We start from the raw sequence: 20,630 nt of genomic DNA, 5'->3' as shown, positions 1-20,630 counted from the left end.
CTCGTCATTTTTAGTGAGTTTATCTTCGTATAATTCGAGGATACATTCCTTTTTCACTTCTTTTTTTTTCTCGCCTCTTTTTTGTAGTAATTGATATAATTGCGAATAATAAAATGAATAATGGCAAAAGATAGCGACGGAAATACCGGAGATCTAAGAAATCGAGGGAGATGTGCATGCACGTTTGCAAGAATTTTTGCGCGTCGAGTCGTACATATAGGCGTACGAAGCGAGCATCCCTCTATTTCCAAGTCTGGCAAGCGTAGTGAGTGGTAACCTCTTTTTAGAAAACACGAACAACTTTCTTTGCTACGATGTATCCTGTATATGTGTATGTATATATATGCATACATGAACTGACCATATGTGTGCGTGTATTATATATATATGTATATATATATATGGGTATAGATGACACAATATTCATCCTTGGTGTTGTGGTGATGGTATCGTGCATTTGCTATGTCACTATAGTAGTCACAAACCCGTCAATGTGTTAATAGAGCAATAGGAACTACATTACATCTAACAAAAAAAAAAGAAAAAAAGAAAACCAAAAATAAGTAAAAAGAAAGCAACAAAAAAAAAAAACAGTTGCTTTTTCTCTTGGGAAGTGGTATCGGCAAAGTGGACATTTCTTCTGTTGGTATCAGCAAATGGACAGTACTCCTGTTTGATTGAGATTCTTGAGACGGTTGTATGGTTGATGATTGTACATAAGGTCTCGTATGTGTTGCGTTTCTTTCCTTCTTTTTTTTCTGTTACTCTATACACATTTACGTATATTACATATATATACATACATACACACGTGTATCTACATACACCTATTTGCTCACACCTTTACATCTAACACATCGGTGGATTTGCGTGTGCGTGACAAAATAACGGAATCCACGGTATGATTGCGCGCGAGAGCGACGGAGTGCGTGTGGGTGTGTCTCATCTGCGTGAGAACAAATGTATATACGTGTGTTTTGCATAGCTATAAACTTTATTTATAAATGAATACATATATACACGTATATATATGTAGATATGCATATTCCATTATATGTACGTGTGTATGTATGTATATATTATACGTATATCATTACGGCGGGATTCTCTATGCATGTCTTTTTACACACTGTTTTTTCTATCCTCTTACAAATACCTTTTGCCACGTTCTTACGTCACCGTAACCAGCGATCTTAATCTTACATTCTCACGCGTCTCTCTTGCGCCTGTTTGTTTTAACCTGTATCACCAGTACATAAGTAAATGGAAATATTAGCAACAAAATACGGACATACACGTGCTGCGTTCTTGTTACGTAAGTGATCAATGGATCGAACACGAGCGTCGCACCGGTTCGGTAGCAAAGCGAGTTACATAACCCGAATCGTTTTCGTTTGTAATCGTGATTTTTCTTGAGACGAATATCGTCGTGTGACTGACTCAAGAGAAACACGTTACGCTGTCTAAACGATATCTATATAATGTTATCAAAGAATGCAAGGATTTTGTTGCTAACGTGACGATCCGTTTACCATTTTTTGAAAACTGTTGGCGCTCGATCTTGCAGTAACATCATCGCTGTCGTCGTTGTTGTCATAGTCTCCGTCGTCGTCGTCGTTTCACGATTGTATTAATTCGTATCGATGCTCGACAAATGGCAAAGGATGTTGATATAGAATTTCGCTATTCTGGCAAACGTTGAATATCGATTAATCTCCAGGATGCATCTCGCGTGTGTGTGTCAACTAATACATCGATAAAAGAAAGTACAAACTCGCACCACTTTTTTTCTCCGACTATACTAGCACTCGTCTCGAGAAAGTATCGCATTTACAAGCAAACTCTTTCAACCAAGGTTCTTCCGCTTGCGTTGGTCTTTTAAACGGAACTCTTTTTTCTTTTACTTTTTGTATCCCGTTTTAATATCTGATTTTGTATTTTTTTTATCTTTTACTTTTTTACATGTCGTCCTATTTTTTTTTTTATTTTCTGTCTGTCTGTCTCTCTCTCTCTCTCTCTTTTTCTCTTTTCTCGATGTTGGTTTGCTCTCGTCGGTTGTGTGACGACGTGTTGTGTTTAGCTTTGCGTTTTTGTATTGTTATTCTTGACGATGATGAGATCGTAGGTGTGCGTTTTTTGTTTTTCTTCTTTACGTGATATGAACGTTTTATATTTATATCTTTGGTTACGAGTAGGCATTTCTAGACATGCGTAATATTACTATATACGAGTGTGGTGTTTCGTAATGATATCATCGTAATATTGATTGGAGAACGTAATTAATTGAGAATCCCCTCTTTTCTGCAACCTATTTGACTTGACCGTAGAGTGTGATACTATACGAGAGGCATATACACGTTTATATATTCCTCTCTCTCTCTCTTTATATATATATATATATATACCTTATCATGAGTCTGGTAGAGATTGTCGGTAATCATAATTAGTCGCCTAAGCAATTTAATTGAAACGGGATCTTGTAATTCCAGGAACATCAGGAACTTGCAAAAAAGAGAAGGATATAAGTAAAGAGAGTCAGTCGAAGCTAGAACACTCCAACCTCGGTACGGAGTGTTGTAAGCTTTGTGGCAAGAGCGTAGCGAACATAAAAAAGCACATGAAATCGCATTTCCCCGATAAATATCAGTGCCAAATCTGCATGATATCGTTAACGAGATCCGATAATTTGAAAAGGCATATTAAATTGAAGCACGGAATACGAGAGGGATCATTGATATCGCCGTTCATGCGCTTAGAGCATAAACATTTTTTAGCGAAATCGGAACCGGCTTACCTCACCTAGAATTCCATACGTTACGCTCGCGAAATACGAACGACGGAGAGTGATAAGAAATTAAGAAAAAAAAAAAAAAAAAGAAGAAATAAAAACACGTGCGCACGCGCTGATGCAAATCGTGTGCTCGGCTATATTTATACACAGCGGTCGTATAGAACATCGAAAAGATACGCGCGATAGACGGACATCGGACAGAGAGGAAGCAGAACCCGAGATTGTCGCGTAAAACGGCCGCGTTGCTTGCACATTCCATGTCACAGATGGAACGCGTGGTCGCAGTTTCATATGAAATTCGCCTTTCGTCGTGTTTGTCTTGTACTACTAGCAATCATTTGCTTTATTTCTCTAATCAGCGAGCGACGCTTCGCTCGATTATTTTTAATCGTGTTCTTCGTTTGATATTTTCGTAAGAGATTTCTAATTATTTATTATACGTCTATATTTTAACATTTAAGAGTTTTTATTATTAAGAAAATAATTAACACTTAGCCAACCGTGCTCGTCACAGCGAGCCATACGTTTCCACCGCGCTCGAACAAACCAACCTATGCGCTGTTCACCGCGCATTTTCCCAGGCATCGATGACTAATATTCACTACTTAAAAGACAAAGAAGTCTAAAAATTATTTAAGTAGTTGATTATATCTTGTGATAATGATTTTATTTAACAATTTCACATATTGTCTGTACAGAACATCAAACTAAAAGTGTATATTATAAATATATAAAAATATAGGTGAAATTAAAAACATTAAAAATGACTAAAGATAAATAACATGACTTGAATATGAATTAAAATTCATAATGCATTTTAATATTTGTTTATTGTGTGGCACCGTTCGATTGTAACTTTATTTAGTCAATGTAACTTTTTAATTAATTTTGACATCACTAAATTGGTGTATTTTAATTTTTAAATTCATAATGCATTTTAATATTTGTTTATTGTGTGGCACCGTTCGATTGTAACTTTATTTAGTCAATGTAACTTTTTAATTAATTTTGACATCACTAAATTGGTGTATTTTAATTTTTAAATTCATAATGCATTTTAATATTTGTTTATTGTGTGGCACCGTTCGATTGTAACTTTATTTAGTCAATGTAACTTTTTAATTAATTTTGACATCACTAAATTGGTTTATTTTAAATACACTGTACTTCATAAAAGCAAAAAAAGTGGTGCAATTAATTGGGAACAATTTCAGGTAAACGATAACTGATAATAACAACAACGACAACAACAGAAAAGAAATCGCGTTGCTAAAGTCAAAAAGGGAGACCTCTGTGTTTGGTCACGCAGCGATGTTTTTCACAGAGGGGAAATCTCCCCATTCGGTTGGCTAAGTGTTAAGCGTATTGAGTATCTGGCCGTTTTTTAAAGAAACGGTCGCTAGTATCTCCTTTTCCTTTATTACTAGTGTTCGTAGAATCGCTTAGATCTCACGTTCACGGAGTCAATTCGAGTACAAAGAGTGTAAAGGAACATTGTGCAAATGTCTCTTCAGAGAAAAAAAAACAAAAAAAAAAAATGTCGTGTTCGTGAAATACTACCTCCCGCGCGTGTGTTCTCGCGTACACGCGAGGATTTTAATCTTTTTTGTTCTTTAGAGCAAGCGAGAAAATTCTAAGTCTAACAAAGTGTGTTTACGTTCCAAAACGGAAAGGTTTTCCCTCTCAAAAATTGCCGTCACCGCTGCTCTTTCGTATGCACGCGGCGCATGGAACTGACTTTTAACACAGCGGCGCTCACCCCGCGAGCTCACTCGTTCATTTCTGACCAAAACTGAATTTCCGTCGGGCCAGAGAGAAACCTCGAGATATTGCCTTTGATTAGATTTGCATAAGAGCGATACTTTGGCCGGCAAAACGTTGTGCAGCCCTGGCTTTTACCACAGGCGCGGGGATGATTTCCAAACCGCGAGGAAATTCTCCTCGAAATTGCTCGTAAAACGCCCCTGTTAACGAAACATCGACGCGTCTAGGGTATTTCATCCAGTTCCATGCCCGGTGTGCACTGTTATAACACTTACGCGCAACTTTGTATCTCGTAATGGCAGCCTTGTTCCGCAGGTGGAGAGAGGAAGATCAGTATTAAGTAACTATTTATACACTTATTTATAGATCTTATATTATATTATATTTATATTTATACATACATCGTAGGTTATGAAAGACGTCGAAGACTGAGTATACGAAAAAAAGGAAAAGTAAAAAGAAGAAAAAATAATGAAAGAAACGCTGAATCTCATGGGCCGGTGTGGCTCGATAAAATAGTCATTGTGAACTAGTCTCTGAGGCCCGAAGGCTATTGCAAAAAAAGCAGACTTTTCCATAGAGGTTTTTTTTCTGGTGCCTTTCCATTTAAAGTACAATATTTGTCTAATCAATGATCGATAACAGATATATATATATATATATACTATATGTATATTATATATAGTATTATATATATGTATAATATTGTATATGTATAATGCATATATATATATATAATATAATAAACACAGCTATGATATCACATGCGTAATATGTAACGTGTGCGACCAGTCTCTTCTATCGACAGTGCATGACATCTAATAATCGAACATCGATCTTTCTCTGTGCTCGCGTGCTCACCTGCACGAATACATACAGAGAGACCTACCTACGCGGAATACCTAAGAACAGTATACATACATACACACAGAGATACGTACAGACTACAGAGACACGCCGTATGTCGGCTACCTATGTAACCCTTTCCTAGTAGAGTGAATCTGATCAAAGCGAAAAGAAAAGAGCTCGAGGGTAAACGGAGTGAGGCAGTCTCTCCGGATCGAATCACGTCGATGGCCGTTTTTCACACACGACTTTTCTCTATTTGCAGATACGACACTTTTAACCCCTCAGGGCATTGAGTGCGCGCCGATTACATACATTCAGAGAGTTAATCTGTCGGAGTTTTTCGAAAAGCTGCCGTATACGTACACTAGCAAATGCAAACTATGCGGTCGGGTCGTGTCGAATCTAAAGAATCATTATTTGACGCACAATCCAGGAAATTACGTGTGCCCGCTCTGTGGCTGTCGTAGGACTCGACTGGATAACTTGAAGGGTCACATTAAACAGAAACACCCTGAGATACAGATACTGCAGAAGTCCAGCGGCACCGTGCAGACATGAACAGAGTCTTGTCTCTAGCAATTCTCTCCGTGATATCTTCCCCTTTTGCACGGTATGCAGAGCGTTCGAGCATTTACGAGCACCACGGTGCATTCATTGAAATCGCAAGCACAACTATCAATTGTTTTCGATTGTGAACTCTCTTTATGAATACACCACATGATATATTTATTACAGTAGAACGTTGATTATCCGGATAATAATTTTTCAACGATAAAAATGTCGATATAATCCGTTACCGATGATCATTTATATTTCTGTACAGCAATGCAAATTAAATACAATTCTTATCAAAACCTACGTTAAGCTCAATGTGTAATTTCCACTTCTTTTTATCTGAGAATCTTATCCAGATAGTCGATAACCGATATATCATTAGATAATTATAAATAGCATTCTACTGTATTATAGAACTCGTACTTATTTTATGCTACTTTTTAGGTTTAATTTCTCGCTCCCTATTTTGGGATTATTAGAGACCCGAGAGGATATTGTAACGTTATCCATATTTTACATAGTATTGCAGAAAAATGTATTTAATCTTTCAGTAATTTCAGCGAGCACCGTAACGATACTTAAATCCTCGAACGTTCGCTCTATCCACCTAGAACCCTTTTTCACGAGTGGTGGTAGCACGGTCGAAGGTCGTTTCGTCTTATCCGCTTCCTTCGTGTCTCGTCAGTCAACGTCAAGAACCGTTTCGCTGGCCCGTTCGTTCGTTCGATAGGCTCTTAACCCCAAGAACAGCATTGTGTGCGCCGTTTCAGCGATGAATAGGTGTGCGCGAAGCGTTCCCGTTCTTGAAAACGGTGATACGCTAGTCACGCAAGGTGGTCGAAAGTATACGAGACTTTAACGACGCGAACGAGACGAAAGACGCGGCGTATCGGCTCGTAATTCTCTGCTTACAAACCGAATGGATCGTGGTGTGAAATTCGTAGAGACCACCCCATCCCGTATCGGTTGTCCAACAATGTGCAATCGTTCGTATCGACGTTAGTATCGCGATGGATAAGCGGATTTCGTGATTGACGAATAGTCGACGCACGTGTTGTATACTCGTCGATCAAATCGATCCAAGATCAACGCCTATAGTTTCTATCTGTAACCGAACACTAAAAACGAAACTATAAAAGGAAAAGTCGTTTCCAAAAGAAAAGAAAAAGAAAGAAAGAAGAAAAACGGTAATAGATCCGTTATACATAATTGTAAATTAAGAGGCCCAAAGGGTGTATCGTTTTACGATTAATTATTGGTCGTTTGCTAGACATCTTGAGATTAATTCTATGAATTAGCCCGTTGTACTAAGTGGAGATCTTAGCGGAATGGATAGTTTGTGACTAAGAATTAAAAATGAAAATAACATATATAATAAATTTGAAACAGTGAAGAATGAAGGTGCTGGTATATCGTCTCGTAGTAAATAATTAATCATCTTCTAGACATGTTCAGATTAATCCCATGAATTTCTCCGTTGCACTGAAAAGAGACTTTAGAGAGAGAGAGTATGGTGTCATAGGACGAGACACGTTATGTCACATCTCTGATACAAGGAACAGTTTCTCGTGTCACAACTCTCGACCTTAACACATGGTTGGCGTAGAGAATCAGTGGGTTTCCTTGTACATTAGTAGAGAAACCCTTGGTAGAGGCGAAGTGGAAATTAGTATTACGCGATATTTCTCTATTGGTCTCGATGGTAGCTCGTTTCATGGTCAAAGGACGTTTCACAGTTAGCGATAAAAAGCGTTTCGTCGTTTTACGTTCAGTCATGACGACGACATAGTCCACTGGTTCGATTCTCCTTGCATTTAATTACATCATTCTCCCTTCATTAGCGTAATTATTCTTTTTGCGCACGTCTTCTTGCACCGTTCTTTTGACGATCGATCGATCTCCTTCGCCAACTTCCGTCCAAGCTCCGTTTTATTTTTCCAACCTCGACGCTGCTGTCGTCTGGCTGGTTTGTTAGCTATGCAGGTCGAGTTGCTGTAAATTAGCAGCTTAAATAACTTCTTTGTTTACGTCACTTTGCAAAAAATATCCTTATAAATACTGGCGTTTGTTAGGTGGTTGTTCCGCACTTGTCTTAATTTCGTTAACCGGTACTGTTTGTTCTCTCGCGAGTAATCTTGCTGTTAAGGAAACTTCGATCACTTAACATGCAGCCAACTTTAAGTTTGTGTATTGGAAAAATAGTAAATACGAAAGTTTTCGTGTTTATTTACAACAAAATACTATTAGCATATCATTACGTTTTATTGTAACACTTATGTAATAGTTAATTAGGCCAGAGTGTAAATTTCGTATCACTTTATAATACTTTCATATGATTACAAACGTTTGATAGTATGAAAATGAAATATACATAGAACCTGATAAAAAAAACAACGGTTCATCGGAAAATAAGGCTGTGTATTGCCAATACTTTTTACAGATAATTGGAAAGTATCGATTTATTTCCATATTTCTAGGGAATACAAGGATGCTAAAATATTTCATTTGTGGAAAATATTTCAATCTATCGCCCATCGAAATAGACATTGCCAGGGGAGTTAAAAGAGACTGACACGCTATTTTTCAAGAACTTGTAGTATTTAAAACATATTTTTCACACTGTAGTTTGTACATAAAATTCTTAAAATCATTTCTATGTCCGTTTTTACTCGCCTGTTTCATGCTATTTTATTGCTACATATTATCATTCGTCTGATACGGATCAGTCTATAGCTTCTGCATTTTTATCTTAGAATTAAATTCTTCTTTCACAGTCAAACATCACTCTGATCGTAAAGGATTAAACGTTTCTATGATACGCAACGTTAACAAGAGCCATTTGAAAAGAACGTGTAAAGTTCGATTCAATTTTGATCGGCCTGCACTATCCATGTAAAATAATTTCAAATACACATTACTAACATATTTTCAGACCAAAATGCACTTCTAAAATAAACCTGGACGTCCCGATACTGCACTTAGGATCCCATGAAAATTCTATTAGTCTCCTGTCAGCACGATATTCTTCGCGAACAGCAATCGACTCCGCCAGAGTTCTATTAAAATTCTTCGTTCCAAATTTAACCAACGGGAGTATTTGATTTCACGACACTTCCAAACAGGATGCCCGATTCTCTAAGTCTCTAGGAACATTATCGAGCTAACTAACGGAATCCTCTTACATACAGGAGCCTTTGTGTCAAGCGTGCTCGATCGTTTCTAGTACGCGAACAATCTCAACACTGGCTCCACTTGTTCGCTAATTGAGCCGCTATTCGTCAAATGTTTCTCGTCGTCTATTTTCCTTTCGTTTCTTTCCGCCTCATTTTATTCTCCACGATACAGTTATTTCCACCTGGAAAATCAGCCGCTCGATCTCGCAGCGTCCGATATTCGCGCAGACCATTCATCGATCTCGAGCAAAGCGGCTTCGAAACGGTGTATTATACTTGTGGACGGTTTCACGATGCTCTATCACCTGTTTAATATCTTCGAGAGGGGCGAGGAGGAGTTTCAGAGGCAGGTAAAGAAAGGATCGGTGAGAGAAAAAGGTGATGGAGTACAACTAAGAAACTGAGAGCAAGAGAAGATCCTTTTCGCGATAAGCTCCTTAATGGCATATCTTCTCGCCCTTATTACAGGGCCGTACTTCATGGATGAACGACCAGGGTAGGAATCGACGGGTTTCTCGATAAGAGGATCACCAGTTAGGGACACGTAGCTATCGCAAAGAGTTTCGTTTTCTTGTGCACGCAAGAGGCTTTTGCTGCCTTTCATTCTTTCGCATTCGCCTTCGCTTTAAACTTCGCTAGTTTAGTCAATGGAGGAGAAGAGTCTGCAGACTAGGTGCTCGAAACTGATCACGTGGCGCCGAGACAAGTCGTCACCAAGTTGTAGAAACTGGATTCTTTTCCGTTGCTTCGCGATCTGTCGAAAATACCACGAGACAGAGACAGGAGGATTATATCTGCTTCGTTGAACTTCCTTCGAGTTTAGCTTCTCGTTAAAGACAGTATTTTATTGTAAAGCGTTTCTTCAGCCTCTTAGTATCTTTGTTAATGAAATATTTACATCGATTATTCAATAGGAATTTGGAACGTACGTTTATTCGTGTTTCAGAAGATTCGTAAATTTTTTAAGAAGATATAACCAGAATTGATAGTTCTATAGTCTTTAGGCTTGTAGTGCCTTTGTAATGAAATATTTACATCATCTATTCCGTAGGAATTTGGAACATTTATCCATGTCTTAGAACATTCGTAAATTTTTTAAGAAGATGTAGCCAGAACTAATGGTCGTATAATTCTTCGAATGGATTTTGAAGGGAAAGTTTTCACGTCACTTTTATTAGTCTCAATGAATTTTTACTTTTTCCGCACCTTTCACGGACTGAAAGAAATAAAAATAGCTGTGCTCGAAGTTCAGAGGTAATAGGTCAAGTAGACTTTAACACGACATGGAAAATACTTCAAGGAACATTGGCTTTGAGAAAACTACCTTATTTATTGTAACATTTTTCAAACAATCACAATTCCCTGAATATTGAAAATTCAGATACAGAACTTTACAGACTACATTGTTTCAGAAAATAAGAAAAATAATTCGACTTATTTAAGAGGCTACAATAGGATACTCCCTTAAGTTTTTCGTGTTCGCTCGAGACGTGAACGATATGATCTCTGTGCACACGAATATGTTTGTTTTTGAAGCATTAACAATGCTTGGAACATACGCACGCCGCAGTTACCGCTCGACTTCCGGTCGCGACTCCTGGAGAACCTCTCGCCAGCATTATTTCGCGAAGTTTCCGCGTGTACATGGTGCGAATTTTTCTGCCATTCCCTTCTGATTTTCCCTGAAATCTACCGTACCGTGAATATATCTCTTTAGAATTAACATGTGGAAGTTAAAATTGATCTATAGTAATAGATCGTTGGAAAAGATAGCGTGGTTTAATTGAAACGGACAAATGGATGCAGTTGGAGTTGTTTCATTTCGGTTTCAAATCGTTCATCTATCCCTGTCGGTGATTTAACTAGATTTAATGCAATATTTAATGATCGCTAATCTCTTTGGAATACCACGTCATATTTGGATCGCGAATTATTCAAATAGCGGGCATTACTCGTACTCTCGTAGTATTTGGCGTATACGTTTGTTCAAACGAAATGTTTGCGCGCTAAAACGTCCGGATAATGTGAGATTCGGATTTAAACGCGCGTTTCAAACGTTCAGAGTAACGTTTGTCTTCTTTAGCTCTATCATTATTAGCGCGTGCTCGGCTGAAGCGTGAGATTATTGTATCGCACCGGGTGTTTCGGAAATCTGACGATATAAGTCCGAAAAATGTTCTTTATGGAACATTAAATCCCGTAATAATATTTAATTTTAACGAAGTAAAATAACTGCAATATATTGTAGTAATTAAGATACTTTTATAAGTATATTTTATAGACGATTTTGCAAGAATACCATGTATTAATCGAACAAAAGTGTTTTATTTAATCCTTTGTATTGTGAGACAATATTTGATGTGATAACACGACATGATGATTCATGGAAGTTAAAAATTGCTTTGGAAGTGTACATATGGAAATCTTATGTTTTATATTCGTCGGTAATGAGATAATTTTAACGTCTCTTGTTAAATATGATTGTACAGTTCGAAATTTTTTCGAAAAGTCGGCTTCATTTTACAATTTCATCGCTGAAATTTCCAAGCTTTTAGAATTTATGATTGCTCAACTTTTTAACTAATATATATATTTCATTTGTTAAAAAATTGATTCATATGCTGTAGCGTAGCTTTGTGAAACATGCTACAGAAAGCCATTTTAGATTAACATATACTAAAATTATATGCATATTATATTTTTCGTATTATGCATATTTTATTAGTAGGAATAAAAAAGTAAATTTTAAATAACCGTAAACAACTTTTTCGTATCTGAGATCAGATATAAAATCGGACAATATTCGAATTGATTAAGACAAGATAGAAAAATAATTATTAGAAGAAAGTATAAAAAATTCTATATAATAAATTGTGAAAATTAAGGTTGAGCCGAGTGATCTTCTTAATCCTCTTTGATGGATACTGTTATATCCTAAAGCGAACTTTCAACCGTAGAAAATATTTCATTTCGTCTTTCCTTTTTTACGCGTATAGCAATTTTTTTTACACGCGATGGTAGCGATCCGTTGTAGAATGCATTTATCTTATGGTTATTGCATTCAAACATCTATCCTTCGCTTTAGATGTCCCCTTTGTTTGCATTCATCCGATGTCTCGAGCGTGTCATTATTTTCGTTTTGGTAGGTTGTACGATCAATCAACGTTAGTTATTGGTTCTATCCAGCAGCGGCGCGATATTCCTTTGATTTTGACCTAGGCAAGCCGATAGGTTATGCGAGACTAAATCCAAAAATATACGAACACTTCGCTTCGTTGAGGGAATTTACGAATGTCCGGCATGAGGCGGTAAAATTATTATTAACCCATTTCCATCCATTTCGAGTTTCGTGCTAGGTGAAACAAGGCGAAGCACCGGACCTTTTGCGGCCATTAAAAATGAATCAATTTGCCAAGGTAGCTTTTAACCGATATCTGTCTCACGGGACAGGGAGATGGTCCAAGCTAAATCAACATAGATATAAATTTTATCGACGGTTAGAAGACAGTAGATCTTTTTCCACGAGTATCAAATTGTTCTAACGTGTTCATCGTGTTGAAATTATCCAACGATCGTTGAAAATAAATCGTCGTTTCTCATAATCGTGAGTTTCCTCGTTCCTAGCTTTTCCTCGTCGAGCTAATAATCTCCTCTCTATTGCAGCGAATCTTTTCACGCGAGTATCACCTGGCAGAGGGAACGACGATGGGGTAAAACGTAGTTGGAGGGGTTTGGTCGTCGGTATCGTTGGGAGAATCGTCGCCGGGAGAGAGAAAACTGGCGTCCCAAAACAGTTTCTATGACAGTTGTACGGTTGTTTCGTTGAAACCGCACACATGTATCATAGTGACTGGGCTGCTGTACATACATACGTAAACGGGGTTACATAGCCTCGAATGTAGTGGCATAGCGAAGAGAAATACGAGAGAGGGAGAGAGCTTGAGAGATATAATGCTACTCGCCGACCTTCTTTATCCTAGTTCCTACCATCCTTATACGTACAGAGCTTCGTGTTCCCTCTACGTAACTCTCTCTTTCTTTCTCTCTCTCTTTTCTCTCTGTCTGTCTCTCTTATTATACTCTAATTCTGCAGAGCGCAGTTGGCAAGAAATATAACGCCGTTATCGATGTCGGCGTATGCAAATGTCGGGCCTTGCGTTGTAAAAGATCGTCTTGCGTTGGTTAGAGCATACCGAAAAGGGATCCATCCATCCTGTCTTTCACGTTTTTTTTTCTCTCCCTATGCACGCTAATCAACGTCCAGTCTCTTTCTTCCTCTCTCTCTGTTACAGTGTTGGCCAGTGGTGTCTCACTGGAGAAGAGAGAGAGAGAGGGTTGCGCCCCGACAAGGTCAGAGTTCCAGCTGCCCTGTTGGATGCCTCCGCCCTTGCGATCCTCTCACGAGCCGAGGAATCCTCGTGCAGAGAGGGTGACGACGGGCGGCGGTGTGCTGGCAGTGGTGGTGTTGGTACTGGCCGTGTGTGCCGTTAGCCGTCGTATGTTTGTCCGGATAACCAGGAACGGTTGTCGTTCCCAACTGCGTGCAGCTGCCTGCCATTGTGGCACAAATCGGTCAGTAACCGATGGCACAGCGTAAGATCGCCACATCGACGTCGAATATTGTCGCTCTATTGGAATATTATCCCTCCCTTCTACTTACAACCGCGTTCTGTTGCATCGTATTCTGTTCTACGTACATACATATGTATACACGAACTGGTAACTCGAGGACAACCAATCCAGCTCATTTAGCATCATCCTTTCATTCCCGGTTATTCTGACTTCATTCATTATAGTTATGCGCTTGCAAAGTTTTTCCAGGTTTCTGGTACGTTTCGTCAGTCGAAATACGGAAGTCGTTTGATTCGACACAAGTCACCAGCTGGATAGGTCGCGCAAACTTTCGAGAACTTCCTGCGAAGAACTTTCTCGCAGGAAATTCGAAGGCGACGATGGTCCTCGATAGCGTCAGGGTTCTGATTTCTCAGGCTCTCCTCTGTCTCGGTTTCTACCGAACGTGGCGATCTTTCTATTTTCGTCGTACCACTTCCACCGCCATGACGCGTGTACGTAGAGGTATAAACGTACGAATAGATTCGAAAACATCGCAGGGGAGCAGTTGGATCGGAGCAGACTCCGCGAGGCGTATAATTATAAACGCTCGAGTATCGACACGATCGACGACAGGTCCGTTCGGGCTATCACCAAATGATGAACGTTTTCTACTTCGTTCGATTTCATTTTAGCCAATATCGTTGGTTCTGGACCGCACGATAGAACATAAATTCGTATGCATGTTCTCAAAGTACGTGCATGATCGAATCGACGAGGCAGACGTAGAGATACTCTGCTCTCTTCTCTGTGGCTGGCTTGCTAGATCGAGTTCTCCCCCTGTATTTTCCGTACCTTGTAACCGGTGGGAAAAGTTCCGCGGAAATAAAGGATGAAACAAAAGGCGGAGTTTGAATGACTTCATCTCCCTGCACGGCGATCTTGCGGGAAACCGCACACCTACGCGCGCCGTTCAATTGAAACAGACCGTTTCGTCCAGTTGTTTTCTCCTCTTTCGCTCTTGCTTGTTTCGCTTGATTAGCTAATATGGCCGACAAAAGTCGCGATAGTCACTTCCAGAGAGGTTCGTAGCCGGAAATTTGCAACGCCCTGTGACTGGTCACTCGCCCTGAGTGTGCCAGTTTCCCGTTTGTAGCGCGCTGGCCAGAGCTTCGCGATTCTTTTCGAAGTTCATCTCTGGTCGATCGATCTTCGCCTCCCATCGCACGTGTACTAGATATACCGGGACTCTAAGCTCGAAAAGGGATTTAGCTACTTTAGCTCCGAATCCTCCATGCGATTAAACGCTCGTACCATTGCCTCGATCGATCTTTCATTCTTCAGAACGCGTTTCCATCCTACGTACTTTTATCATACTGCATTCTGATACGAGAAAGAGTAATATCGATGACCGAAATTCACTGGCTGTGGTAATTTCTCAGTTCCACTTACGTAAGTACGTCCAGAGTATATCGAATCGGATTCGACGTACATGCGGAATACGCAGACGAGTGAACGAACTCGGAAATTTTGAACGTTCGTTTAGGATTATTATATTACTGGTAATGAGTCCGGTGTAACGTACGAGCAACGTAGACGTAGTCGACGTAGAGCAGAGCCATTTGTAAGAACAATTTCATACACGTCTTTGATCGTTCTCCAGATCAATAAATCTAATACAACCACTTCCTTTCTGTATTTCGTTCTGAAAATAGAGGACGATAGGCGAGAAGTACCGATTGGTCATAGAATGATTATAGGATCGAGTTGCAGACATTGAGAATTCGAACGATGATCGCATACGCTAAGTTTAAACTCGAATTTTCCACGAATAAGCCACATATAATGAAACTATTTGACGATTTCGTCAATAAACGACTTTTCCTTTTAACGATAATTCGAAAGATTAAATTCGACAGACTGCGTCGTACTCGACTAAATTGTAAATCGATCAATCGCGAATCACGCGTGCTCATTGTCACTTACAAACGTAACTTTTCTGTTTGCTGATGGAAGTAGCGAAAGAACAGAACGCGCCACACGCCCGTCTACGTCTGCACCAGCGTAGATCGCTTTATCACGCATATTTAAAAATAAAAAAAAAAAAAAAAAAAAGAAAACCGCTATGGAGAATGAACACACGCCCGATGTACCTAGCAATTAGAATTCCTATCCTAGCATTACACGTAGGTGTAAATTAAGCGACAAGGATTCGAAGGAAATAAAATGAAAGCAAAATATATACATATATTTAAATATATATATATATTTACGAGAATATATATATACTGTAATATTTTTGTACTGAACAGATTTGTGAAATAAATAACGATGATTCAAAGCCAATTCCAAACCGTGGACCACGGGTGTTGTACTTTATCGTACGGCGAGGTATTATCGCTCGATACCGTTGCAAAAACACCTCGAGTCAGTCGGCTGCTATTTTTGGGAAGGGCTGGAGGGAAAAGAGGAGGACGGAGGTTGGTGGGGGAGGGAAAAAAAAAGAATGTAATAAAAGACTGATAAAAGGAGACATGCAAAAGAGGGGGATGTGTGCTTCGTGGTCGGTGCGCTCCGACGCGCTATGCTGATACACGCGAGAGTTGTTCTTTCGGCGGATGATTTTTACGGAAGAAAAAGCGACCAGTCTCTCTTCCCTTCTATTTTTTTTTTTTTTTTTATATATACCTCTTTTTCGTTGTTATTTTATTTGTTCTCTTTGGAAAAAAGAGGAGATTCTCGTTTCGATCGGAGGACAGAGGAATATGTATCATCTCTCCTCGAACAGCTGCTTCTCTCGTGTTTTCGTTTTTTCAGTGTCTATTAATCTCCTTCTATCTTGCTCATTACACGTACATCTCTCTCTCTCTCTCTCTCTCTCTTTTTCTCTCTTACTGTCTACCTCTTGTTTGGGAACACGATCTGTTGTACATCATGCCTTTGTTGTTCAGCAGAGAGAGGATCACACGCAATGTAACCGTGTAACAAGCAACTCACGCTAACGCATATTACCAGCAAAGAGTCTAACAAAGTCTAACCGAGGATATCCTGCACTAACACAAAATATATACAGCATTATTTTTTATACACGTTGTCGGCACCATGGAAGCAGATTACTCGGTTCTGGTAACAGGTCGTACAGGAAAAAGATGACTTTTCTTTGAGGAATGGTATATACTTTGAAAATGCGGAGAGATCTCGATAAAAATTGTTTCAATGCGTTCACTGTCCAGTGATTTGTATAGATACTGATACTGATGATTAACTTGAGCAGTTAAAATAATTCGTTTGTTTTTGATGCGTGTGATGGTATTTTCAATTATAGTGAAAAATATTATTTGTTTCGAGACAGAGTAAATATTATGGACAATTTTTCGCACAGTTGTATCTTGCGACAGTTTAGAATAATCAATAATTTTTATCATAGTGTAATAGTCAATATTGAAGCCATGTATAATGATTTACGATGGCCATGACCTACATACGATCCTTAATGGAACAACTGTATTAGAGAGATTATTGAACGAAATGTTATTTTAACAAGTACTTGACATAACGACTATCAAATTTAATACGTCACTTGGATCATTAAAAATAAATAAGATGTTTAAGGTGTTCGAGTAAGTGTCGAGGAGACTCACTATGTGAAATCCTATTTTTTACAGAACAGTAATTTTAAAATTCAGTAGTTAATTCCATACTCGATGTAAATATGTGTTCTTGGTATCCTCTTGAATGTGTAAAAGATATTGATCGGATTTGTAGGCTATTTTTAAAAGGCTTGTATTTTTAGATCTAAACAGTTTCCCATTCCAACTACGTTGCATTAAAGTACATGTCTTCGGGCAAGCGTCATAAAAATTAGACTTGACGTGTTTTTCCTGCGTGCATATTGATCTGTGGCGTGTTAAAAAGATAACAGAAGTTTGTAGTTAAGTGGAATTGGAACAATTTCCATTAGTTATGCTAACAAATAATTCTCAAAAACGTCATACAGGTGTTTTCAAGGGAGTGTCACATGCATATCATAAAAGTACGTGACGAAACTCCTCATACCTAAATGAAATTACTCGGGTTCGAGATGTAGCAGTGAATACATTAACTGGGTAGGATGAGTTATGTGGATGTCGTAATTCAAAGACCACGTAATACTGCATTTTCGATGAATCGTCTGTATTAAAAATACCTGTATATATCGAGAATAATATACATATAATCGTAAGAGATATTCGATAAAAAAAAATTCAATAAAGTATCACGAAAGGACGGAAGAAGAAGTATTACGAAAAACAGTATTACAGTAACGTGCATAAAACTGGACAGTGAATCAGAGAGATTTGGATATGTGAGAATATGAGATGAAACATTAGAATTCCTGCAAACATAGCACTCATATATTAACATTCTTCGAACGGGCCATAATTTAATTAATCGAATCATTTATTTTTTCACTCTGATCAAAAATTCTGTTTGACTAGACACATTCATATTTACATTTCAAATGAAAGATGCTCGTTTCTGATTACTGGTTAGTAGCAAATTCAATGAGCCACGATAAATATAAAAATCGAAGAATCTATATAAATTTGTGCTACTTTCCCATACAACGTGTGTGAAAATCGCTCACGTTCTACAAGTATCGGGGCTTAAAATCACTCGAAGCAGTGACGCAAAGCTGTTCGACTATCCATGGCTTTCAAAGATCTCGTTCCACATTTTCGATTTACTTTTTTCCCCAAAGAATTAGCCGTTTTTCCCGCGTACGCCACCTGTTATCGCGTAAAGAGGCCACGGTTACCTATATATATATATTTATATATATATGTACATAAACGTGTAAAGAAACAAGGTTGTACAAAGTTCTGTTACAACGAGCGGGACGACGTCGACGAATCGACGCTTAAACCATATTCCGCTGTACGCTCGGTACCGTTACCTCTTTGAGCATCTCGAGAAATGAAAACGTGCTCTCGGCGTGCTCGTCGGAAATCAGATTTTATTGAAAATCGAACCAGCTGCAGAACGTCAAAAGTTTTAACGTCTTTGAAACGCGTTTTCTCCGCCCCTCTTTCACCTAGCGTCACTCTCCGTCCTTCGTCCCCCAATCCAGCTCCCTTTCTCTTCCTCTTTTTTCCTCCCCTTTTTCCTCCCCCTTTTTTCCTCCCCTTTTCCTTCCCTCTCGTCGACGCCCTTCCCACCAACGTTACCATTAGTCGAGCTGATCGATCGAGAAGTTCAACGAAATGACCTTTTACATTTTCCCCATAAACGCCCGTTATCTAGCCTATCACGCAAATATTATTTAAATTGTACGTTAATCGGGAACACAGAAAGAGAGAGTGAGAGAGTGAGAGAGAGAGAGAGAGAGAGAGAGAGAGAGAGAAAGAAAGAAAGGTAGCGTGAATGCAGTAGATCGATACGTCGACTCGCCGTGGAATCGTTTTATCAGCGACAGATATTCGCATATATACACATATGTACACGCGCATATGTATACGGGGCGTTCTAAATCATGATGGAATCGACAGATGGGCGATTCTACGTGCGAAAATAAGCCGGAAATATAGAATAACGTTTCTTCATGCGGCACGCATCGTTTCCGGTCAAATGGAATTTGAAAATTTCGTTAGTGTATGCGAACTTGCCCAATTGCCGAGTTTATAATCAACAGAAGGTTATTCTACTCGCGAAGATAAGACACAAATGTAGAACAAAATTTCTCCGTTTGAAGCCTTGTTTCCACGAAAGTTGCATTTCCACGTGTTTAGTTAATTGTTGCGATATTTTCATTTTGTCGGAAACGAAACGTTCTACGAAGAAATTTCATTCCACATTTCCGACTTACTTTCACACGTAGAATCGCCTGCTTGTCGATCGTACCATAATTACCGGAACACCCTGTGAATACATAGCACGTGGATCGCCTACATTTATATAGGTGCTCGCATCGATCTCCGTGACATGTGAGTCGTGTTACGAGACCTTGCGCACACTGACACCCTCTCGAGCATCGGGTATTATTGAAATCGAGTCTCTGTATGTTCATTGAGTCCCGAATCGCGGAATCTTGATACCTCGAAGTGCTGGTAATAAAAAGATTACTCTTTTCCCGTTATCGACAACGGTGCACGCACCTTGAAACATATGTGACCCCGAAAGCGTTTAACTCTTTGAGAAAATATTGATCGGTCCATCCAGATGAGATATCCCCCTTTCTCTCTCTCTTTTCTCCCCCTCTCTCTTTGTCTGTCTGTCTGTCTGTCTGTCCCTCTCTCTCTCTTTCTCCGGATTCCCCGTGGGACTGCATTTTTCACAGATCGTAGAACACCTCAAACGAAGCCTCGCCGGCAGTTAGCGATGGGAACGAACTCGGTATATGCGATTGCAACGCATAGATCGATTCAGTGGCTGAACGCTAGTTTAACAGGATCGGGCAATATTTTCGAAATAAATGACACCGTGCAGTGTTCGCGATCAGTGGGCTGGTAATATGTTCGAACCTTGCTATTGGATAGTTGTTTCATAGTGATTGTCAGAGGTTGAGTTATTGCGGGCAGCTTGGAGAAATGCACTGTGAAATTGGCGATGTTGAAGATGGTGATAGTTTTCGAACGTGAAATTTCATACAAATATTCAGGAATTTGTACAGTTTTTATTTACGGGAAACTTCTGATGCGAAAAGTGATTTTGACAGATACCTGTGGGGAAGAAGAACTTGTGTGTAGATATTGAGAGGAGGGAATATCGGCTAAAAATAATATAGTTTAGTAAAAACAGTTGAAAGTATAGTAGACATATTTCTTCTTACGTACTTCACACTCGTAGCTTAGATATTTATCGCAAATGTAATAAAAGAGTATAATAACATTTAATTTTCGCACAGGCACGTAGATATACAAGAATATATAATAGATATTATATATATATATATATGTATTTTCTATTTT

The 20,630-nt window shown here is 38.9% G+C and overlaps 1 protein-coding gene across 9 annotated transcripts in view; it reads left to right on the top strand.

Moving 5' to 3' along the window:
• LOC100648213 (sex determination protein fruitless) overlaps positions 1-20,630 on the top strand; it is an 85,435-nt gene that overhangs the window by 12,320 nt on the left and 52,485 nt on the right. Inside the window, exon 5 of one of the 9 annotated variants that reach the window (XM_048408432.1) lies at positions 13,425-16,029. The exons of 6 other annotated variants lie outside the window; for them this stretch is intronic. In XM_048408432.1, coding sequence (XP_048264389.1) covers positions 13,425-13,729 — 305 coding nt within the window. In that variant the 3' untranslated portion in view covers positions 13,730-16,029. Of the gene's footprint in view, positions 1-2,489; positions 3,547-5,666; positions 13,040-13,424; positions 16,030-20,630 lie in introns of those variants that run through there. 2 more of the 9 variants (XM_048408434.1, XM_048408431.1) reach the window with 2 other exon arrangements.

Source organism: Bombus terrestris, chromosome 9 (genome assembly GCF_910591885.1).
Source record: "Bombus terrestris chromosome 9, iyBomTerr1.2, whole genome shotgun sequence".
NCBI classification, from domain to species: Eukaryota; Metazoa; Arthropoda; class Insecta; order Hymenoptera; family Apidae; genus Bombus; species Bombus terrestris.
Note: the sequence above shows the minus strand (reverse complement) of the source record. Positions and strands in the feature narration are given on the sequence as shown.